Source organism: Neltuma alba, unplaced genomic scaffold (assembly GCF_004799145.2).
Source record: "Neltuma alba isolate B1F8T4 unplaced genomic scaffold, ASM479914v2 tig00010560_pilon, whole genome shotgun sequence".
In the NCBI taxonomy this organism is placed as follows: domain Eukaryota; kingdom Viridiplantae; phylum Streptophyta; class Magnoliopsida; order Fabales; family Fabaceae; genus Neltuma; species Neltuma alba.
In genome coordinates, this window is record NW_021635427.1 from 31,697 (window position 1) to 52,071 (window position 20,375).

At 31.3% G+C, this 20,375-nt stretch overlaps 2 protein-coding genes across 3 annotated transcripts; one reads left to right on the plus strand and one right to left on the minus strand.

The window, feature by feature from the left end:
• Positions 1–7,488: 7,488 nt before the first annotated feature.
• LOC114757129 (chaperone protein dnaJ 16) lies at positions 7,489–11,680 on the plus strand. 2 transcript variants are annotated; one of them, XM_028946120.1, is made up of 13 exons: positions 7,799–7,883; positions 8,073–8,155; positions 8,684–8,807; positions 9,021–9,103; positions 9,258–9,369; positions 9,478–9,582; positions 9,900–9,950; positions 10,136–10,225; positions 10,318–10,426; positions 10,515–10,663; positions 10,739–10,792; positions 10,916–11,126; positions 11,262–11,680. In XM_028946120.1, the coding sequence occupies exons 3-12, from the start codon at positions 8,727–8,729 to the stop codon at positions 11,123–11,125; spliced, it is 1,044 nt and encodes a 347-aa protein (XP_028801953.1). In that variant the 5' UTR covers positions 7,799–7,883; positions 8,073–8,155; positions 8,684–8,726; the 3' UTR covers position 11,126; positions 11,262–11,680. The 2 variants fall into 2 exon arrangements, with proteins under 2 accessions (XP_028801952.1, XP_028801953.1); XM_028946119.1 differs by lacking the exon at positions 8,073–8,155 and having other exon boundaries at positions 7,489–7,883.
• Positions 11,681–12,846: 1,166 nt separating this feature from the next.
• LOC114757133 (peroxidase 31-like) lies at positions 12,847–14,284 on the minus strand. Its single transcript, XM_028946125.1, has one exon. It carries the CDS (start codon positions 14,162–14,164, stop codon positions 13,178–13,180), a length of 987 nt encoding a protein of 328 aa, XP_028801958.1. The 5' UTR covers positions 14,165–14,284; the 3' UTR covers positions 12,847–13,177.
• Positions 14,285–20,375: the final 6,091 nt, after the last annotated feature.

Consider the following 20,375-nt stretch of genomic DNA (forward strand, 5'->3'; position numbering starts at 1 on the left):
TATGGGGTAATTATCATTTTTTTTATTTTGATGAATAGTTTAAAGCGTGGTGGGAGTACTTATTATTGGATAACTTCATAACTCGCAAGCAGAACATACTCTGCCACCTAATTACCATTACTTAATTGCTTTAATTAGAACTATAGTCAAGATCAAATAATCAATAAAAATTGATACTCCACTTTTTGATGTGGGACAATAATTGAATGGGGGAGCTATAAATGGGGCAATTATTTGTTTCCCTGTAAACACTAAAACATTTAATAAACTTTTTAAGTTGTCATGTCCTCAACCCTACCAAAGGTAATGCTTTTAAAGTGTGGCCTTTTTTCATTTGCATGGGATAGATCTCATTTTTGTACTCATAATAAATTAATTTGGCCTTTTCGGCTAAACCATACAAATTTTAATTATGTACGTTACCTTACAAAGTTGTGACTTTGATTCATTGTTTTATCTTTGGGGTCAACCAAAATTATAATTATGTCGGTTCAGTAATTTTGAATTTTCTTCATTTTCCTTTAGTTCGTGATAGAATGATAAATGTATTCTTCGTGAACTTTTGGTGATTGTGTTAAGGAAAATTTTTATGATTTATTGTAATTTTAATTAAAAAGGCTTTTAAATTAACAAAAAGATTTTTAATCGGACAATTAATTAATATGCAAATGCCAATCAAAAGTAATTTTTCTTGCCAACGGACCAATTGAAAGTAATAAGAACATTAAACAAATCAAAATATGATACTCAGAACACATGTTTGCCAATTTAAGAACTATATCTTTTTTCAAATTTTTAATTTCAGTCACTAAATATCAAATCATGTCCACACTTTTAAAAACCACCTCATTTTGTTAGAATTTTACGAGTTAATGATCCCCTTATCTTTATTGATTTTCAACATTTTTCATAATATAACATGTTTTATTTAAAAAAGAATTGTAATCAAGTCTCAAGAAAAGGATTTAATTATTCTAAAGTTTGCTGACAATTAAGGAAGATATAATGACAAGTTTAAATGTTTAAATGTAGGAGGTGACGACTGGTATATGTTGTTCACATGTTATTGAAATGTTTTGATAATTTAATTCTTTTCTTAAGATCTCATAATAATTCTTCCTTTGTCTAAATTGTTAATTTCTTTCATTTAGTGTCTCTAAATAACAATAAAACTTTCTAACTAAGTAACTAAACTTCTCTAGCTAATTATTTTTATTGAGAATAGTTTTAGGGTAAAAGACAACAAAATACCCTCAAAATTACTAAATGACAAATTAAGATAGGTAAATTTCAAAATCCTAATTCAGACACCAGGTACCATTTTGGAATTTTCAAATATTGTAAAATGACAACATTGTCCTTACTGTCGGTGACTACTTCCATATAGCTGTTGACTACTTTGTTTTAACTATTGACAACTTTTGTTTTCAAAGTTCCAATGAATATTTTTATATAGCTATTGACTATACAAGAGTAGTAAATCGCATTACTGGAGTAGTCAATAGTTTAGCAAGAGTAGTCATCAAAATTTAAAAATAAATGTAGTTAATACCTAAAAAAGAGTAATGAATACATAAGCAAGAGTAGTCATCAGAATTTAAAAATAAATGTAGTTAATAGCTAAAAAAGAGTAGTCAATAAATAAGAAAGAGTAGTCACTAGAGCACCCCTGACCAGTCACCGGAGTTCCGGTAACATGTCATCAAAGTTCAAAAATAAATGTAGTCAATAGCTAAAAAAGAGTAGTTAATATATAAGAAAGAGTAGTCATCGGAACTCCGACAACCGGTCACCGGAACTCCGGTAACCGGTCGCCTGAGCTCCGGTGGGTGGTCGTGGGCGTCGAAGCTTCAGTGGCCGAAATTGCTGATGTGGCAGGTTTTAAAAAAAAGTAAAGGGTATTTGTGTAATTTTACAAGATTTGAAAATTCCAAAATGATACCTGAGGTCTGAATTGAGATTTTGAAATTTACCTACCTTAATTTATCATTTAGTAATTTTGAGAATATTTTACTGTCTTTTTCCCATAGTTTTAATAGTCTGTAAGTAATAGCTAATTTTATTTTTGATAAAAACTTTAACAAAGGGAACTACCAACGAAATGAGAATCATTTAAATATTCAATAAAGAATCATTATCGTTATTTAACAATATGTGTGTGTATTAATATTTTGCATACGATATTGCACATTATTATACAAAAAAATTACATCATAATGCGTAAGCTGAAAAACACAATTAAATAACTTCACTTAGGATTTTTTTTTTGGAATAAATTAGAAAGATGTCAATTTTCAAATATTTTTTCCCATTTATGATTATCACCTGGTTGATTGGAACCATCAATTGCTTAGCTTTTCAGCATTTAATTAATTACCTCATCATCATTCCTCCTTCTCATTCCAGCTCTGATTTCAAGTGCTCCCAACTTTCATTTCAAATCTTCCTCCGTTCCCATCCTTTATGTGCGCATTGCGCACCCCCCAACCCCCCCCCCCCCCGGGGAATCAATAATGCATCCCTAGTTGGTGATGCTGAGACTTTGTTCTCTTTTTTGTTTTCTTCGGGGGGAAAAAAAAAAAACTCTAGGCAAGTTGATGGTACATGAGTAAATTAAAACTCTCGCCACTTTTGTTATAAGAATTTTTAACCAATTCATACGTATCAATAAAAATAGCCAAAAATAATTAAGTTTGTTATAAAATTCAATTGATTTTTAATATCATCCTTATTAATTATATGAAATTCTAACGTCATATTAATTTTCATACTTTCTCACTATCATTATTAAATATGAGTATGTATGAAAAAAATATTTAATACTATGCATGAAAAATATTTAATGCTCATTAAAACTATCAAATGGTCTTATAAAAAGAAGACAAAAAATTTCTTTCGGACAGATGAAAATAGGTTATTGTATCTTTTGTCTCTAGGGTTAAAATACATCTAACATTCTGAAATATTTTCTCAGATACATTCACTACTCTAAAATATTTTTTATGTGCATCCAGCACACTGAAGTATATTTTTTGCCTTGGTACTTGATATACCAAAAAATATTTTTAAATACCAGACGTACAAAAAAAAATATTTTGAGGTTCTGGATGTACCAAAAAATACTTAACGATGCAGGATGAGTCTAAAAAAATATTTCAGAGTGCTGGATACATTACAAAATACTTTATAATAATAGATACACTTAAAAAATATTTGGGGTCCGTGATGCATCTTAACCCTTTTATCTATCTAAGTTATTAAGATCATTAATTTAGTTTAGTTGTTGGTTAGGGTAGTGGTAATAGTTATGTCGGAAGCTTATATATTCTATTCCGTGAATTTTTCTATAAGTTGGTGTTTGATATGTGTTATTGTCTTATACGCGACTATCTTTATGTGATTGTATTTTTACATTTAATATAATTGATCGCTTTATCAAGTAAAATTTTCATAGTATTATTGGAATTTCAGTTCATATAATTAGGCCTGTTAAGAAGTTTGTTTCAAGCCCTCTCCTAGCTAGGGCTATTGATGGAGAGCTCTTCGTCTCTCTTTTTGGCTCTTGTTTTAGCGCTTTACCGGAGTTTTCTAGTGTTCGTTCATCTTTTATTTTCTTTACCGCTTCACTTGCTGCCTTCTTCCTTATCTTTTTTCTTTTTTGGATCCACTGCCTGATCTCTTCTTTTCTTTTCCTATTGCCTTCTCTGCTCCCACTAGACACCTTCTTCTTCATTTTTGTTTCTACTGCCTTTCTTCTTTTCATCTATAGTTTTATCTCCTTCCTTTGTTCGCTGATCCACCTTTTTCAACAATTTTTCCTCTCAACTCCCTTTCCCTTCCAATAATCCATTATGAATTGGTGGGCCTTTTTTTTTTTTTTTTAATCTCATATGCTCCTTTAATTTATGAATTGAGAACTTTTTTTTTAGCCATTCTTGCTCTTGCAATAAATAAGGCTGTTCATAGGATGAATCGAGACGGAGATAGGCCCGTCCCGGTTCTATCCCAATGAACAGTAACAGAACAACTTTGTTGTCCCGTGTCCCATCCCGTCCCAATATTATCCCAATCTCGATTGGGACGGGACAGTACTAGGACGACCCAATTTGTTTTTTTATTTTTATTTTTTAGTTGTTGGGCACAATAAGATCTGATTTTTTTCTAGTTGTAGTTTTTTGGACTTAACCCTTATAAAAACATCTTTTTATTTTCTTTTTTAATTTCTTTAGGCACCCTTAAATAAAGCTAATCATTAAAAACTCTAATAAAAACTTTAAACACAATAAAAACTTGTTTGAGATTCTAATAATCAATATTTTTAAATCATAAACAAATATAAAAACTCTAAATAAATGGGTCTATAATTCCATACAATAGATTCGAATCTTTAAAAAAAATAAAAAAAATGATATTATATAATATGATAAAAAATTAAAAAAAAGGGGATTGGGATGGGACAAACTGTGTCCCGTCCCATCCCAGTTTCTTTTTTCATCCCGTCCCAAAAAATTTCGAGAAAGGCCCGTCCCGTCCCAATAAGACTAGGACTGGAATGAGTTGACCGAGGTGGGTCGGTATTGAACACCTCTAGCAATAAGTGGCCACCTCAATGGTCTTGAAACTATTCTTAATTTGACTTGGTTCATATTTAAGCCAACCGGGTATTTCAAGGTTTTATAAGTATGAAGTTGATGATTGATTGATATATTGTCTTTTTTTGAAAAAAATTTACATAATTAGAGCATCAATCACTTTTTTCGTTTTAAAATCATTATAAAAAGAACAAAATTATGACACTATATAGATTATATTCTCACCGCAAATGAGAGGAAGTAATGTTAAAAAAAGCTTACCTCATATTTAACGCTGCTTACTAATGGGAGAATACTTGCCATATGCAATACTATTCCACAATTTTAAATGTAAGGGTTGGTTAAATATGATCGATCTTTCTCATTCAGATGATCCTGGGCAAATATGAAAGTGTCGTGAATATCACAAGTAAATAAATTAGAGATATAAGAGTTGGATTTAAATTATTATAACTGCATGAGAAAATAAGGATAACTTGTTTTAGGAATCTCTAAGCTAAATAACTAATTTGAAGATATTAAGAAAATATATTAAGTCAATTATTTATAATAAATAAGTATTGTCTTTCATAAACTATCTTTATTAATCATATGCATTGAAATTATCCTTTAATATATGAAAACCTTTTTGACACATGCAATTACTATAAAGATTACCTTTTAAAAAATAGATAAATATAATAGATAAAATGAATTAAAATATCATATTTAAGGTTAAATTAAAATTATAACTACCTTGTATTAAAAGACTTACTATTGGATGGGGAAAAAAAAAGAGTTAGTACTTTCTCAATTAGAGGATCTAGTGACTTTTCCAAAATGAAGCCATCTTCATGATGAGACCAAGATCCAATATGCTTTTAATAGTCACAACTCTATGACTGGTTATTCTTCGTGAAAAGTTCCTCTCCTACGTGGCCAGTTTAGATTTCTTAAAAGTAAAGTATTTTCAAGAGAAATAGGGTGTGATACAAAATGTAATTAATTAAATCAATATCGTAAATGACATTTTATTTACCAATCAATTTCAATATAGACTATTCATCCTCTAGATTAAAAATGAATATATCATATCAACTCAAGTTTACATAAATATTAATGTTTTTTTTCCCCTTGAACAACCGGCTGTGAATTCGATCTTTATCTCTTATGTATGAAATAAATTTAATTGAGATGGGTATATTCTTTGTCTTTTGTGTCCTAAGAGACTACAAAAGTTTGGTGGTTGGAAGAGAATGTTCTTAGTGTAAAAAAAAAAACATAAGTATAGTCTTTTTTATTTTAGTAAAATAAGTCCTCTTGTGTAACCATTAAAATAGTCTAAAAATTACGTGGGCAAAACTAAAATATAAAAAAAATAATTTTTAAAAATTTTTATCCCTATTTAGCATAAGTTTCAAAAAAACTAAGTCAGTAGAAGATGATAACAAATTTTTGTTGGAAGATTATTTGACAGTTGATATTAATATTTTAACACAAAGTTATTAATATATAGGACCACTAATATTTTTTTCACCAAATATAGGATCATTAATACACTGTTAATATATAGATGTTAACAAAGTCAGTGTAACTAATCCATTTTACCAAAAAGAAAGTCAGTGTAACTAATTCTTTTTACCCAAAAAAAAGGTCAGTGTAACTAATTCATAGGATCGGACCCAGTAGGCTTTTATACTAATATAGTGTAAATAGTAAAAATTATTAGCAAAACTCTACATAGTGAAAATTATTTCTTACCTTGTGTTTTTGATATAAGAACTGTTCGATTTCTATTTTGATTCTAAATATAAGACTCTAATTCACTTTGTCTTTAAGATTTATCTATTTTTTTTAAGATAGTCATTATAATATAATAGGAGTACTAACTAATATACTTAATTAGTAAAGATATTCTAGAGAAGATAACAAATATTTATTACAAATAAATAACTTAACTAATTTTTTTAATTTATTTAAATTAGTAAACTAATTTTTATATTAAGAATCAGAAATCATATTAGAATATTGTATTTAAAATCGTGAATTTTACCTTTGTCCCTTGTCGCATCATCCTATCACCGGTGACACTTAGTGGCCAAATGGTAAGGCAACAGGTTTTGGTCCCGTTGTTTGAGATTGAAATCCTGTCGTCCCATATCATATCCATTCATAATATATATATATATATATATATATATATATATATTTCATATCATATCTGAATAAAAATTATATATCATAACCAAAATAAAATTATCCATTTTTAAGAAACTTTTGTTGGGCAGAATGTGCAAGTATTGAATTTGATTTCAGTTGTTGCAGAGAGGGGAGAGAAGAATTGGTTTGAACAAGTTTACATTTCAATTCAATTAAAAAAAAAAAAGTAATTGTCAACAGTGATAGGATAATGTGAGGGCAAAGGTAAAATTTATTTCAGGATAAACTAGTTTCTCACCGTCTTAAATTTAAGTACAGTATTTTGATAAATAACTTTTACTATGCAGGGTTTTGGTAATTTTTTTTATGACAATGGTAATTTTTTTTACTGTTTATAGTATATTAGTAAAAATATGGATGGAGTATATGTAAAAACATTTAAATTTTAAAACGCTTATCCCAAAAATATAGCAACGAACTAAAATATGACATTATGAATAGTAAATAAGTAATAAATATTTTCATTTTATTATTTTCTTATATAATTTATTAAATATAAATTTTCCAAAATAAATGGAAAGAATCAAAAGATTGCGTGATTCAAATCATATGTAATTTTTTTTTTTTACCCAAAAGAAAATGAACTTCGAGGTTTCCGTTGCGGGGTGCGTACTACGCACCGGGCGTCCAATAACCCGAATCGAATTTGCCGGAGAAAAATATTAAATTGAGAAAAGGAGCACCTAATGCCTTCTCTGTTTTCTTGTGTCTTCTGGTCACTATCTCTGTCTCCGTCTCTTGTTGCTGCTCCGGTGCTCTAAGGTGATCTGGTTCTCATCGACAGAGAGATTTCCAATGCTCTTTGAAGCTTTGGTTCTGTCGGTGAGTTCCACAGAAGAAGTGGCCAAATCAGGGAGAATTCCTGTTTCTAATTTTTGAATTCTTGTTGTGATGCTTTTGGGTCTTGGAGAAGGGGAAATTCTAGGGTTTTTGTAAGAATAGTTGTTGACTTAGAATGCCGGCGACTAGATCGAAATCGGAGAAGCATGATGCTGTGAAGCAGCCTCGTCGAGATCCCTATGAGGTCCTTGGCGTCTCACCCAACTCGACAGATCAGGAAATCAAAACAGCTTACCGAAAAATGGCGCTCAAGTATGTCTATGTTGTTTGTTTTTGAGCGACCTGTAGCTTTTATAGTTTTTTCGTCTGGTGAAGTTTGTTGTGGAAAATTTGAATAATTTCCTTGCTGTTGGTAGTTGGGGGAGTTTTGAATTTTTAGTTATTTAACTTTCGGGATGTTTACGTTGGAAGCTTTGGTTAACTTGCCAAGATGCCTGCTAGGACTGGGTAGACTGGAAGAATTTGAGGGGGAATCAGCCTTGGAGCCAAAACAGAAAAAAGTTTCCGGAAGTCCCAGATTATCGGTAACTTTTTCGATTGGTTAACGAGTTTCTGGGTTAAATGTTGAGCTGGATTCAGGGTGGCTTATGTCATAATCCTGTCAGTAGTTGGTTCTTCTTGTTAACTTAAAGAATTGATGATTGAGCAACGACAATTTCTTTACATTGATTAGGCTCGCAATATAAAGACGAGTATTTAGGTGCTGAAGCCAATGGAAAGTTTAAATCGGTCTTCCCAAACATTACTATATTTTGGAATAAAATTAGGATGATATTCTTTGTTTCAATCCAAAAGAAAAAGGAGCGGGTAATGGTCATAGTAGAACTTGGCAACGCAATTGTTGATACTTTATTGTTTATTTATGCATCGTTCCCTTCAGATGAATAGCGTGAGCTTTTCAGTCAGATTGGTTTCCTTCATCTAGCATGAGCACTTAATGCTTAAGTGGAATATAACTAGAATAAATTCGGTTACTCGAAGTCTCACTGTGCTCTTTATCTTCTGAATCAAGGCGGTTTATCAAAAAAATTGCTATCTTTGTTTCATTCCAGATATCATCCTGACAAGAATGCTAACGATCCTAAAGCGGCTGATATGTTTAAAGAGGTCACCTTTTCGTACAATATCTTGTCAGATCCTGACAAACGGCGTCAATATGACTCGGCTGGTTTTGAGGTGATGCATTTTTTGTTTATTATTATGGATAATTAACTCTCCAGGAGAGTTATGAGCCAATGATTCGCTCCTAATTTATTTTTTTCATATATATTTGACTCTAAGACTAGGCCATCACTTGCAAATTCCAACATTTTAAGCGTCAACTTTTACATTATCTCAAGATCTTGACTTGGAATCCCTGCCATGTAATCATCTCTTGGTTCCATGTAGGCCGTTGAATCAGATAGCCAAGAATTGGAGTTGGATCTTTCAAGTTTAGGTGCTGTGAATACAATGTTTGCTGCACTTTTTAGGTAAGAACTTGTTGCTCTGCTATTTACTTTTACTGTCTTTTTCTCTTGTTGGGCGCTTAGAAGATAAATAATATTTTTCTTTATGGAAATTCTTTCCTTCCCTGTTGGTTTTCTCTTTTGTTCATTCCTTTTTTTTTTTTTTTTTATATCACAGTAAACTTGGTGTGCCAATTAAGACAACTGTATCAGCAACTGTTTTGGAGGAGGCACTTAATGGTGTGGTGACTATTCGTCCACTTCCCTTAGGGCATCCTTTATCTAGAAGGGTTAGCTGTTTTCTATACCAATAATGGACCCTTCTTTTATATCAATTTTCATATGCATTGGCTTCTGTTACGTATTCATTTTTGTATTTGTTGGCCATCATCTGTCAGGTTGAGAAGCAATGTGCTCACTTCTATTCAGTTACAATTACAGAAGAGGACACACAGGCTGGTTTTATTTGTCGGGTGCAATCATCTGACAAAAGCAAATTTAAGGTTAAAATCTGAATATCTTTGACCATAAAGGCTTTGTTTTTGGTATAGGTGCATTGATTGTTCGACTGAAATCCCTAGAAATATATGATTTCCTTCATAAGATGATTGCTTTTATTTTTCGGCAATTGATTTATTGAACTTTTAGCGTCGCCTTTTCCTTTCTTTTCTCTGTTTGGAAAATCCAGATGTTTACATTTCTGAAAATAAATTTTTGGCATTGTTGGTCAAATTTTAATCGAATGTGAAAATGTATTCTTAATTTCAGCATCCATTCCATATGTTATTGATCTCTACTCACGAGAGTTTTCATTTCACAGTTATTATATTTTGACCAAGAAGAGAATGGTGGATTGAGTCTTGCACTCCAGGTATTTCAGCTGTCTCCTATTTGTGTGTGTGAGAGAGAGAGAGAGAGAGAGAGATTCTTCTGCCTGCTGGAGTCAAGTACCTCCGGTGGATTCTTATTTTTTTAGTGGTTCTCTTACCATTCTTTGGGTTTGTGTCTTCAAACTTCCAAATATCCTAATGACATTTGAAGTTATTGTCACTGTAGGAAGATAGTGCAAAAACAGGAAAGGTTACCTCTGCTGGAATGTATTTTCTTGGTTTTCCTGTTTATCGGCTTGATCAAACAGCAAACTCAGTGAGTTGCCAGTATCAAGCAATATAACTCCTAATTTAATCTTCATCTTTTACATTTCCTTAATATTTATTTTTTGGATTATTTCTATACAGATAGCTGCTGCCAAGGACCCTGATACATCATTTTTCAGAAAACTGGATGGGTTCCAACCATGTGAATTGACAGAATTGAAGGCCGGTACCCATGTATTTGCTGTTTATGGTAAATATGCATTCATATGCTCAGTGCTTCATTTTTTTTATTGTGATTGTGCATTATATAAACTGTTAGATGCTGTTCAACTTTTTAGGTGACAATTTCTTCAAAAGTGCAAGCTATACCATAGAAGCTCTATGTGCTGCAACTTTCAGTCAAGAAAAAGAGAGCCTTAGGAATGTGGAAGCTCAAATCTTATCTAAACGAGCAGAACTATCTAAATTTGAGAGTGAATATCGAGAGGTCAGAACTTTGATTTAAGCACATGAGGCTCTAATTACGTTTCTTTTCACCAAATCTCACTTTTTGTATTGATAGGTTCTGGCACAATTTACAGAGATGACAAACAGATATGCACAAGAAATGCAAGCGGTGAGTATTTACTGTCAAGTTTAGGGTTTCTAGTAAACTCATGACAGATTTTGCTGCTTTCTTTTCTCCCAGTTACAGCTATCACTGAACCTTTTCTGTTTATTCTTTGGCATAATTGCGCAGATTGATGAACTACTGAAGCAAAGAAATGTGATACATGCATCATATACTATCACTCCATTAAAACGTAGTACAAGTAAGAGTAGGAGTAAAAGTTCTTCCAAGGAGGCGACAGAAGAGAGCCAACCAAGGGAGAGAAGATTCACAAGAGGCCGATCAAAGAAGAAATGGTATAACATCCACCTAAGAGTTGACAAGAGAAAGGCTTGCTGAGGTGAGAATTGGGTGTTGACAAGTTCCTTTATCTCGTTCGTTTTGATCAAATAGAGGATTGCTGCAGAATTGTTTGTTATTTTGTGAACCGTGGAAAGACAAATATTAAGAGCTTTGCACTCTTTTGTTTGTTTAGCACTTGTTCTAGTGAAGAAAGAAGCCTTTGCCAATTTGACAAGACCATGTTGTTGGAAGTTGGCCCCGTGGATTTGTCTGTCATACAACCACGTCAAGGATGACAACTCCTCATTGTTTTTGTAAAATTCTTTTCCCCCTCCTTATTTTAATTTGTCTTATTTTAGCTCATCTTCAGAATGTATACTTGTAAATTGTTTGATTTATTGATGAAGCTGGATCAACTCATTACACGGGTTGTAATTTTGGGTAGAAGTCAAGGGTGGTGGTTACTGGTTAGGGCCAGGTATGTTCTTACTGAATGGTAGGTCAAGGTAGCTAGCATGTAAATGGGCAAGATATTTGTCACTGTCAATTTCGGTATTTGACATTTGTTAACTTAAAAACTTTGTTGGATTGATCCTCTATTGTTATTTTCTCCTATTCATGTATTTAATAGGGAGAGGGAGAGTGAGAGCCAATTGCCTCTGGGAATAACGATATGCTGCAAACGGAAATTCCATGAGTTTGTGGATGGTGTGTCTTAATTTTACAAGTGGTTGCAGTGTATTATGTGCCTGACTGTTCCTTGAGTTGAACACACTAACCAATTGGGGTATTTGGATGAGTTTCTTTTAAGTGATTTTATACCGTACGAATGAAAAAAGTTTTATCATGTAAGGCACAGGGAGAACTTTTTGAGTCAAAAATTCTTTTAAATTACAAAATAGAAAAAATCGAAAGATACAAAGCAAGCAGCTAAATATTAACAACATTAGCATGATTATTATCTTCATCTTGATTATCATTATCAAATTCAATAATATTTTATTGCTCTTTGTTACAAGTGGACTCTTTTTAGTGATTAAAATATCAAAGTTTTTGTTTTCATAATTCTTATCTAAAATAAAACTATGCAGTAGTTACAAATACAAATGAGAGTTTTAACATTTGTTAGAATAAAAGAATTTGCATACTTTGTTAATAAGACGTGCACCGACGGTAAAGAAATATTCACTTGTTACTGTGGTGATCAAAATGCTAAGAATATCAGTTGTTATTCTTAAAAGAATTAAAAATTGATTTTAATTATCCTTCTACCAATTCAAGACATCTAATTCTTTTTAATTATCTGGCTTGAGTATTGGTTCTTTTAAATAATTTTTTAGTTTAGACTTATCCATAAAAGATGTATACATAATTATATACTATCTTGATAATTAAAAAAAAAAAAGCAGGGTTAAAAAGACTGGCCTTTTATTTTTGAGTCATAAAAAGCTAATCTTTTTAAGTCCAATTTTCTTTTAAATTTCTTAAAATACAAACCCAATCCTTCATTTAAAAGGATTTAAATGGGCTGACTTGATGGACTTGCCTGTTTTGACTGTTCTAGTGTGAAATATGTTAAAAATATTATATAAATAGGACTGGACCACAGGAATATTATTGATATTGGTTTCTTAATGTTGTAAAATATTTTTCAATCTTCTAATGATAAAATGTAGATATTAAAATTTTAAATATTAATATATTATACATTTAGTTTTATAAATAAATAATAATTGGTGCAAAAAATTATTATTTGTTAAATTAGAGGATTAAAAAAATTACTTTATGAAATCAAGAAATGAAATTAAAATCTCATATGAAGTTTAATGGAAGCGCTATCCTTTTCACGCCATTTAAATTCCAAAGCTAGGAATCCAAGTTCATCGGTACGTTACTGATTTATAACAAAGGGACTCTACTTTTCCCTCGAAGGTCTCCGCCTTTCAACAGTCAACACAACCATCTGAATTTGTCACCCTCTCATTTTAATCTTCATGCTTTTTTGCTTTTTCTGGCTTCAATGCATCAGTGGAACAGGAACCTACTCTATAATTTACATTTGAATCTCACGTTTCTCTGTTTTGATCAGTGTGAACAACTCACTCGATCTCAAGGTTGCAGCGAATTGAAAGTATCGCATCTGTGACGAATCTCTCCTTGATTCCCCGTCTTGATGTCCAGATTGCTAACCTTGATCATCGCATTAGCGAAATCTTGGAAGAACTTGTTCTGATCGGCTGCGTACTGATCCACGAACGATTTCGTCCTCTTGTCCAGCCACAATGCCGTATCCGTCGCCAGCAACCCTAATCCTCTCTGCAGATTCCGGAAATACATGTTGTCGAACTTCCCCGGCGTCATCACGTCGTTGAAGGCGCTCATTCCTGGATCTTTGCTTGCATTCGCGCACAGTTTCTTCAATCCTTCTACGTATTTTCTGTTCATCGCCGGATCGCTGGGTGAGGTCTTGCTGAAGTTGAAAATCCGGTAGCTGAATTGGCTGCAATGAGAGAATCCTATGGTGTGGGCACCCGTTAATGCGACCATTTCTTGTATAGAGAATCCCTTCGATTGGAAGATTGAGATGATTTCAGTTAATGTCATTGTTGGTTTTGGGTATTTTCCTTCTGCGTTTTTTGCTTTTGATTCGAGTCCGTCTCTTCGGCCTAATCGGACTTCGTAGAAGGGCCCGCCGACGATGACGACGAGGTCACGCGCCGTCTCCGCGAGGATGTCAGCGCAGGAGACGACGCCCGGGCATTCCAGCTCGAGGACGTTCTTGGCGCGCGCGACCACGTCGAAGCCATCTCCAGGGAGGGAGAGGTTGATGTCCGCGTCGCGCTCGGCGGTGTTGAAGGCGTTGCTGGAGACGAGAACGGAAGCGTCACAGCCTCCCACCATGCAGTCGTGGAAGAATAGGCGGAGGGCGGCGGCAGCCGTGGTCGGTGACGTTTGCTGCTTGTCTATTACTATCTTCTGGACTGTTTCTTTGAATTTCGGGCACGTCTTCTGGTAGTAGTTAACGTCGAGCTCGGATTGAATCAATGGAAGAAATGCAAGGCAGCAGGGAAGGAACAAGAGGAAGCGAAAAGTCATGATAAAAAGCTAAAAATCAGAAGTTTGGACTTTTAACTGAAGAATGCTGCGGAAAATGGTCAATTTCTGAGGTGAGAAGGAAAACAAATTCCAAATGCTAATTTTTCAAGAACACTTCAAATTCATGGGGGAAGAAACGAATTCTCAACCCTCTCTGATCCGAGAATGAACCAAAATGGTGAGCCTGGTTTGTGAACTAGTTGATGAAATGTGAAGGGAGAATTTGATGGTGGACCCATAATGGAAGAGAGAATTCACAGGAAGGTAGTCCTTATTTTTAGACATAATTGTGCGATGCTGAATTCTCCTGGTTGCAGATTTTTGAATATTTTATTTATTTATTTATTTGTGAAGTGCACACTTATGGTCCTTAAATTTACACTAGATTTTATTTTAGTCTATCAAATTTATTTAATTTTAAAATATAATCAAAAGTTTCTCCTATAATTAGAAACATCAATTATGCTAACTAGAAAATACAGACAAAACATTTAGATTTATGTTTTTATTTTTTTTATTCACATGTATCATTCTATCGGAGGTAATTCTCTTCAGATAATGACGTTAAATGTGAGCACTTCTCATAATAAAAATTCAAATTTTAGTTCATCACGTTCTGAGCGATTAACAATTCCAATTAAATCTTTTTTTTTGTGTGTCAAAGCATAAGTATCCTCCTATTAGAGGTAATCATATTCAAGACACTATCGGGTACTAAATGTGAATACTTTTCTCAGTAGAAATTTGAATTTTGATTCATCTTTTTGCTAGGCCCAACCCTATTAGTTTAATTGTTTATTTTAATGAAAACAAGACAATGACAAGTTCATCCACATGATTTTTATTGAAAATCAGAGATTGATTTGGCCCAAAGTTGTATCCAAACATAGCCACCGGGGCCAATGCAGCTCAAGGGAAAACTCCAAACTAAGTCCAATTGACCCACCAAGACCCAAAGGTCACCCCAAAGAAACTATTATGGGTGTTTGGTTGAGAATTTCATAATTGATTTTAATCAAAACATGTGTGTTTAGTTGATAGTTTTATAATTAACTCAATTAAAATATGGATGTTTATGTGAGAATTGCCAAAATCAAAATTTTGCTACATAATTGATTATCTATCACCTTCCCAAATAGGCACATAGTTTGCCACTTTGAAGGCATTTCTATATAATACGATGTTTAAACCACGATTTAACACCGTATCATAATACTCTTTCAATCTTTAATATAAGATCCATTTAACTAATTTGATTAAATTAAAGAAGTTAGGTAAGTTAGTTAATTATAAGAAATGTGACACGTTTTTCCTAAAACACCATGATCATCTTTCCTAATATCCCATCTCCCTCTTCTACTTGATTATGGTTGAGGGAGTATTCATAAGAGTAATTTAAAGAAAATTGATAAATATGAGAAATTGGTCTTATATTTAGAATTAAAACTAACTTAACAATTGGGTCCTATATTAAGGAGCAGATGAGTAATAAAGATTCAAAGTAACATACAAATTTTTCTATAGTCAAAAAGTTTTAAACTAATTATAAAACATCAACCATGGTAGAAAATAGAGAAATCCATTATTAAAGATCTACCATAGTTATATAGAAAATAAAATATTTTGCATTCTCAAAGTAAAAAGGTGACTGATTATCATGATAAAAGGGAATTTAATGAGGGTAGTGAGACAATAAAAATTAATATGATGTTGGAATTTAGTATAATTTATGAGGATAATATTAAAAATCAATTGAATTTTATTGGTATATATGAATTAATTAGTGTGTTTTTATAATAAGGATCGGAGAAAGTAAAAGAAACTAAAAACACAGCTTTTAAATAACCCTACTGTGGTTTTGACCAAAAAAAAAACCCTACTGTGGTAAAGAGCATCTACCATAGTTGGGAAAGATTGTTTTTTAATATTTAAAAAAGAGAATTAAATAAAGGCCTTGATTTAGGATCCCAAATTAAATCAACCATACATCATCAAGTGGGCATGGTTACCTTGAGGCCCAAAACACAAGTTCTATCACTAAGCCCACATATAGTATTATAGAAATAACTTTATTTGACGCTTAAAATTTGACCAATGAATTAAAAAGAAACGTCATATAAACCAAGGCAGGAGTTGGGAATGCACTTATTTGACAATTATTTACAAAATTGTTAAATATTAAGTAAATAAATTTGATGATTAAATATAACAACTGCCAAATATTTGTTACGAAAAATTTAAAATAAATTTACTTTCACTTGCTTGTCACAAGCCTTCAAACACTCTCTTTTACATTGTCATGGCTTCCTCTTCATCACTTCCTTTTTATTGTCATCGTCTTCTTTCTGTAGGAAAAACTTCATGTACTTGCAAGCCATGGTTTTGTTGAATAGGTAATTAAGGCCAATGCTTGGAAGGCTATGTGATTGATCCCAGCCTTGTTTGCAATCAAAATAGATACGATTTTTGAAATTTGGTGTTTCCATTTGAAATATTACCCAAAAAAAAAAACGTTTCTGACTCTTGTTCATTATTTTTTTTCAATCAATATTGAAGTATGATTTCTTTGACTTATCTCTAAATACTTTTGTTTTGTATTTTTTTCCAAAATGATTATTAAACACTGACTCAAGTAACTCAAAGCTTAAAGAAAACATCGTCTTTGATATTACCCCCCCAAAAAAAAAAAACTCTTTGAAAAGAGGAAAGGTAAATCGATGGCAACAATTCTCTCACACCTTCAAGTTTTTTTTTTTTTCCTTTGGTCCAAACACCTACAAGTTAACTTTTTGTCAGAAGTTACGGTGATTAATTCAATCGTGTTAACGATTTTTTTTTAAAAAAATCAGATAAATTTCTTTCTCGTACAATTTTACTACTAATATTTTTTTTAGTATAATTTTATTCCTAATTTTTTTACATAATTTTACTGCTGATATTGCATAAAAGAAATCATGAATAAAATTACATCATTAGAAAAAATTAGGAGTAAAATTACTTTTACCAGGTCAACTATTTTTTCTTCTTCATCGAGACATGATGCCAGCAAAGTTAGCAATGTTAATGCTAGATTAGCAAAATTAGTTTCGTTAACCCCGGATGTTTTTCTATTAATCAAGGTAAAAGAACTTGGGGCAGTTATATTAATTCCCGCTGGTAAAAATGTCTATATTTACCATCTGATAATATCTCGAGTAAAATTGCTCCTAAAACAAATACCTATGTGTGAAAACAAAAAGTTTGTTTATGTGAAATCGTGTTAACAATTTTTTTTTTTTGGCCGAAAAATCGTGTTAACAATTGAGGCTCCTTTTTAGTATGCAAAATATGTTAAATAGGGACAGGCAAAATGGGCGGATGAGATTAAATCCACATGAATCAAATGGTCATTGACGAGAGAGAGAGAGCGAATGGTCATATTCGTAACATAATTAATATACTCTTCGGTCCTAATTATAAGATCCAATTGACTTATTTGAGGAGATTAAGGAAGTAAGTTAAATTGGTTATTTATAATAAATAAGTGTTTTTCCTAAAATATCCTTGCTAATAAGTATATTTAAAACTATCATTATTAGAAGGATTATTTGGAAAAAATGCATAAATATAAGAGACAAAAATTACTTTAATTAACCAAATAAAAAGTCAAATGGGGTTTTATAATAAAGACCGGAGGAGTATTGACTTTTGACTGCGTGAAAGCTGATCTATTATGGACACGTGATTTGCTGCTGCGATTGCTGGCTGTCCCATTCATTTCATCATTAATGCGAGTGATCAATATGATTTTGGCCTTGTCTTCCACATTTTTTCCACAACGTGACTTTTATTTATTAGTCACGTGTCTACAGCAACTTGATTTTTTTCGGGGGCAGCCCTTAAAGTAACATTGCTTTCTGATCCCGCCCCCGGTCTAAAAGTCCAAACACAGTAGTCTAACTTCAGTACTTCACGTTCACGGTTAGTGTTCGACCATTTTGAATTTTGAATTGAAGGGGTACGGAAAAATGATTTTTTTTTTTAAATATGTGTTAGGTTTTGACGTTTAATTCTAGCGTGCTGAGAGTCTTCTTCTGCCTGATTAATTAATGAATAAACAAATAAAAATAATTATTATATATTATTTAGCTAACTTTTATCATAATACTTTTCTGGTCTTTAATATAAGATATAATTTGACAGTTGATTTTAGTCTTATACATAAGACCTATTTTATACATTTATTAATTTTTTCTAAATTAAACTTATCCATATTCTCCCAATAATAATTAAGTAGAAGAGGGAGGAAGGAAATTAAAAAAGTTGATTAGAGTATTTTAGAAAAAAATATTGTATCAACTAATTTAACTAGTGTCCTTAATCATTTAAAATTAGTTAACTAGGTTTTACATTAAAGATTGAGTATTTTTGCATGAAAAATATATACTCCTACAATTCTTAAAGTATGACCCAATTAACTAATTTGAGTATTTACGATTAAATTTATTCAATACATATATTATGATGTAAGTATTGAGTCTAACAAAAAGGATTAATTTCTGATAATACAATAAATTAATGAGATTAAGACTTCATTAAAAGAGATGTCAATATTTAATATTTTGAATATGACTGCTACTAAATTCTAACAAGAGAATGTCTGTATATTAAAAAAATAATTAGAAATGATTTATATGAATGATATAAATATAATGAAGTAATAATATTATTTTATTAAATTAATGTGCTTTTTTAAATTTTATACATTTTGGTTTTTTTTTTCCGGTATAAATAAACATGATCAAACAAGATTGTTGGCCAAAATGTTCCCACATTTTGAGTGGGGATGGGGATTGTGATTGGAAAATTAAGGAGAATTTATAAATTTCAGATAGTATTTCGAAAAAAATTGTTTCTAATTAAAATTACTGGACAATAAAAAAATTACTTATGTTTAGGCAAAAAAAACTTACGATTCAATCACACATATATTTGGAAAAACTTCAAAATTTTTTACCATGGGTAACTAGAACCGAAAAATTGATGCTGGTTCAATATAAATATAGAATTGACATCCCACTAATAACAACAGAATCTAATTGACGAAGCTAATTTCTCACAAACCAACTAAAATTTAAATTCTTATTGAGAAAAATAATTGTATTTAAAATTTGATAGCGTCACGAGGATGTCACTAATAAAAAAATATCCGTACTTAATTAAAAAACAAAGTTTGAGAATTCTCATCCAATCAATATTATTGCTGTACAAGTTTATGAGGTTGAAATTAAATGTGAATTTTCACTTAAATTAATAAACGCGTGGACTAGATAACCTTATCCAAATAAATGGGGCCTATTTTCAAAGTTTTTCCTAGAGTTTGATTCTCACACCATGATGTGAGAGACAAAAGCAGCCCGTGAGCTCATGGGACAAAAAAAATTAAATCACGTTATTACAAGAGAAAAGATAAATCAATTAAAAAATGAGATTATTTTCAAAATAATATTTTTTCTAATATTACTTAACAATAATGTTTTTATTGTTTTCACTTAAAAAAACATGTTTTTATTTTTTTTTACACACAGCATTCTGTGTATCATACTCATACCTAACTTCCGGAAATACTCATCTCATTTTATCAGTTGTTTCTAACATATTTCATATAAATTATCACAAACTTTAAATTTTATTAATTTTAATTTAAAATTTAGTAACTTTTTAATGTTATTCCTATTTAATATACATCAAGAGTAAAATTATATATTTATATGAAAAATTTTTCTTCCTACCCTATAAATAAGACTATAGGATTATGTACTTGATGTTATTACCATTTTTCCATTTTAGGGGGGGACTTTTTTTTTTTTTTAAAAGTAAGGTGGTTATTTGAAGAAATTTTACATTCTCTCAATTCTTAATATATGACATAATTTGATAGATGATATTGGTTTTATATATAAGATTTATTTCACATATTTATCAATTTTTTCTAAATTAACTTTTTTGATATTCTCTTAACAATAATCAAGTAGGAGGGAGGAAAGAAATTAAGAAAAATAATTAAGATATTTTAGAAAAACACATCATATTAACTGATTTAATTAATACTCTTAATATATCCAAATTACAGTAATTAATTAGGTCTTACATTAAGTACCAGATGGGTATAATTTAGCAAAAAAGAGAATATACAGGGTAAAAGAAGTAAATTATTAAAAACTTACTATTA

What these genes read in the sequence shown, in the direction of transcription:
- LOC114757129 (XM_028946119.1), top strand. Translation starts at nt 7,747, where the DNA reads ATGCCGGCGACTAGATCGAAATCGGAGAAGCATGATGCTGTGAAGCAG. An exon ending in TACCGAAAAATGGCGCTCAA is followed by an intron (nt 7,884 to 8,683) that starts GTATGTCTATGT and finishes GTTTCATTCCAG; the next exon opens with ATATCATCCTGACAAGAATG. An exon ending in CCATGTATTTGCTGTTTATG is followed by an intron (nt 10,427 to 10,514) that starts GTAAATATGCAT and finishes TCAACTTTTTAG; the next exon opens with GTGACAATTTCTTCAAAAGT.
- LOC114757133 (XM_028946125.1), bottom strand. Translation starts at nt 14,164, where the DNA reads ATGACTTTTCGCTTCCTCTTGTTCCTTCCCTGCTGCCTTGCATTTCTT.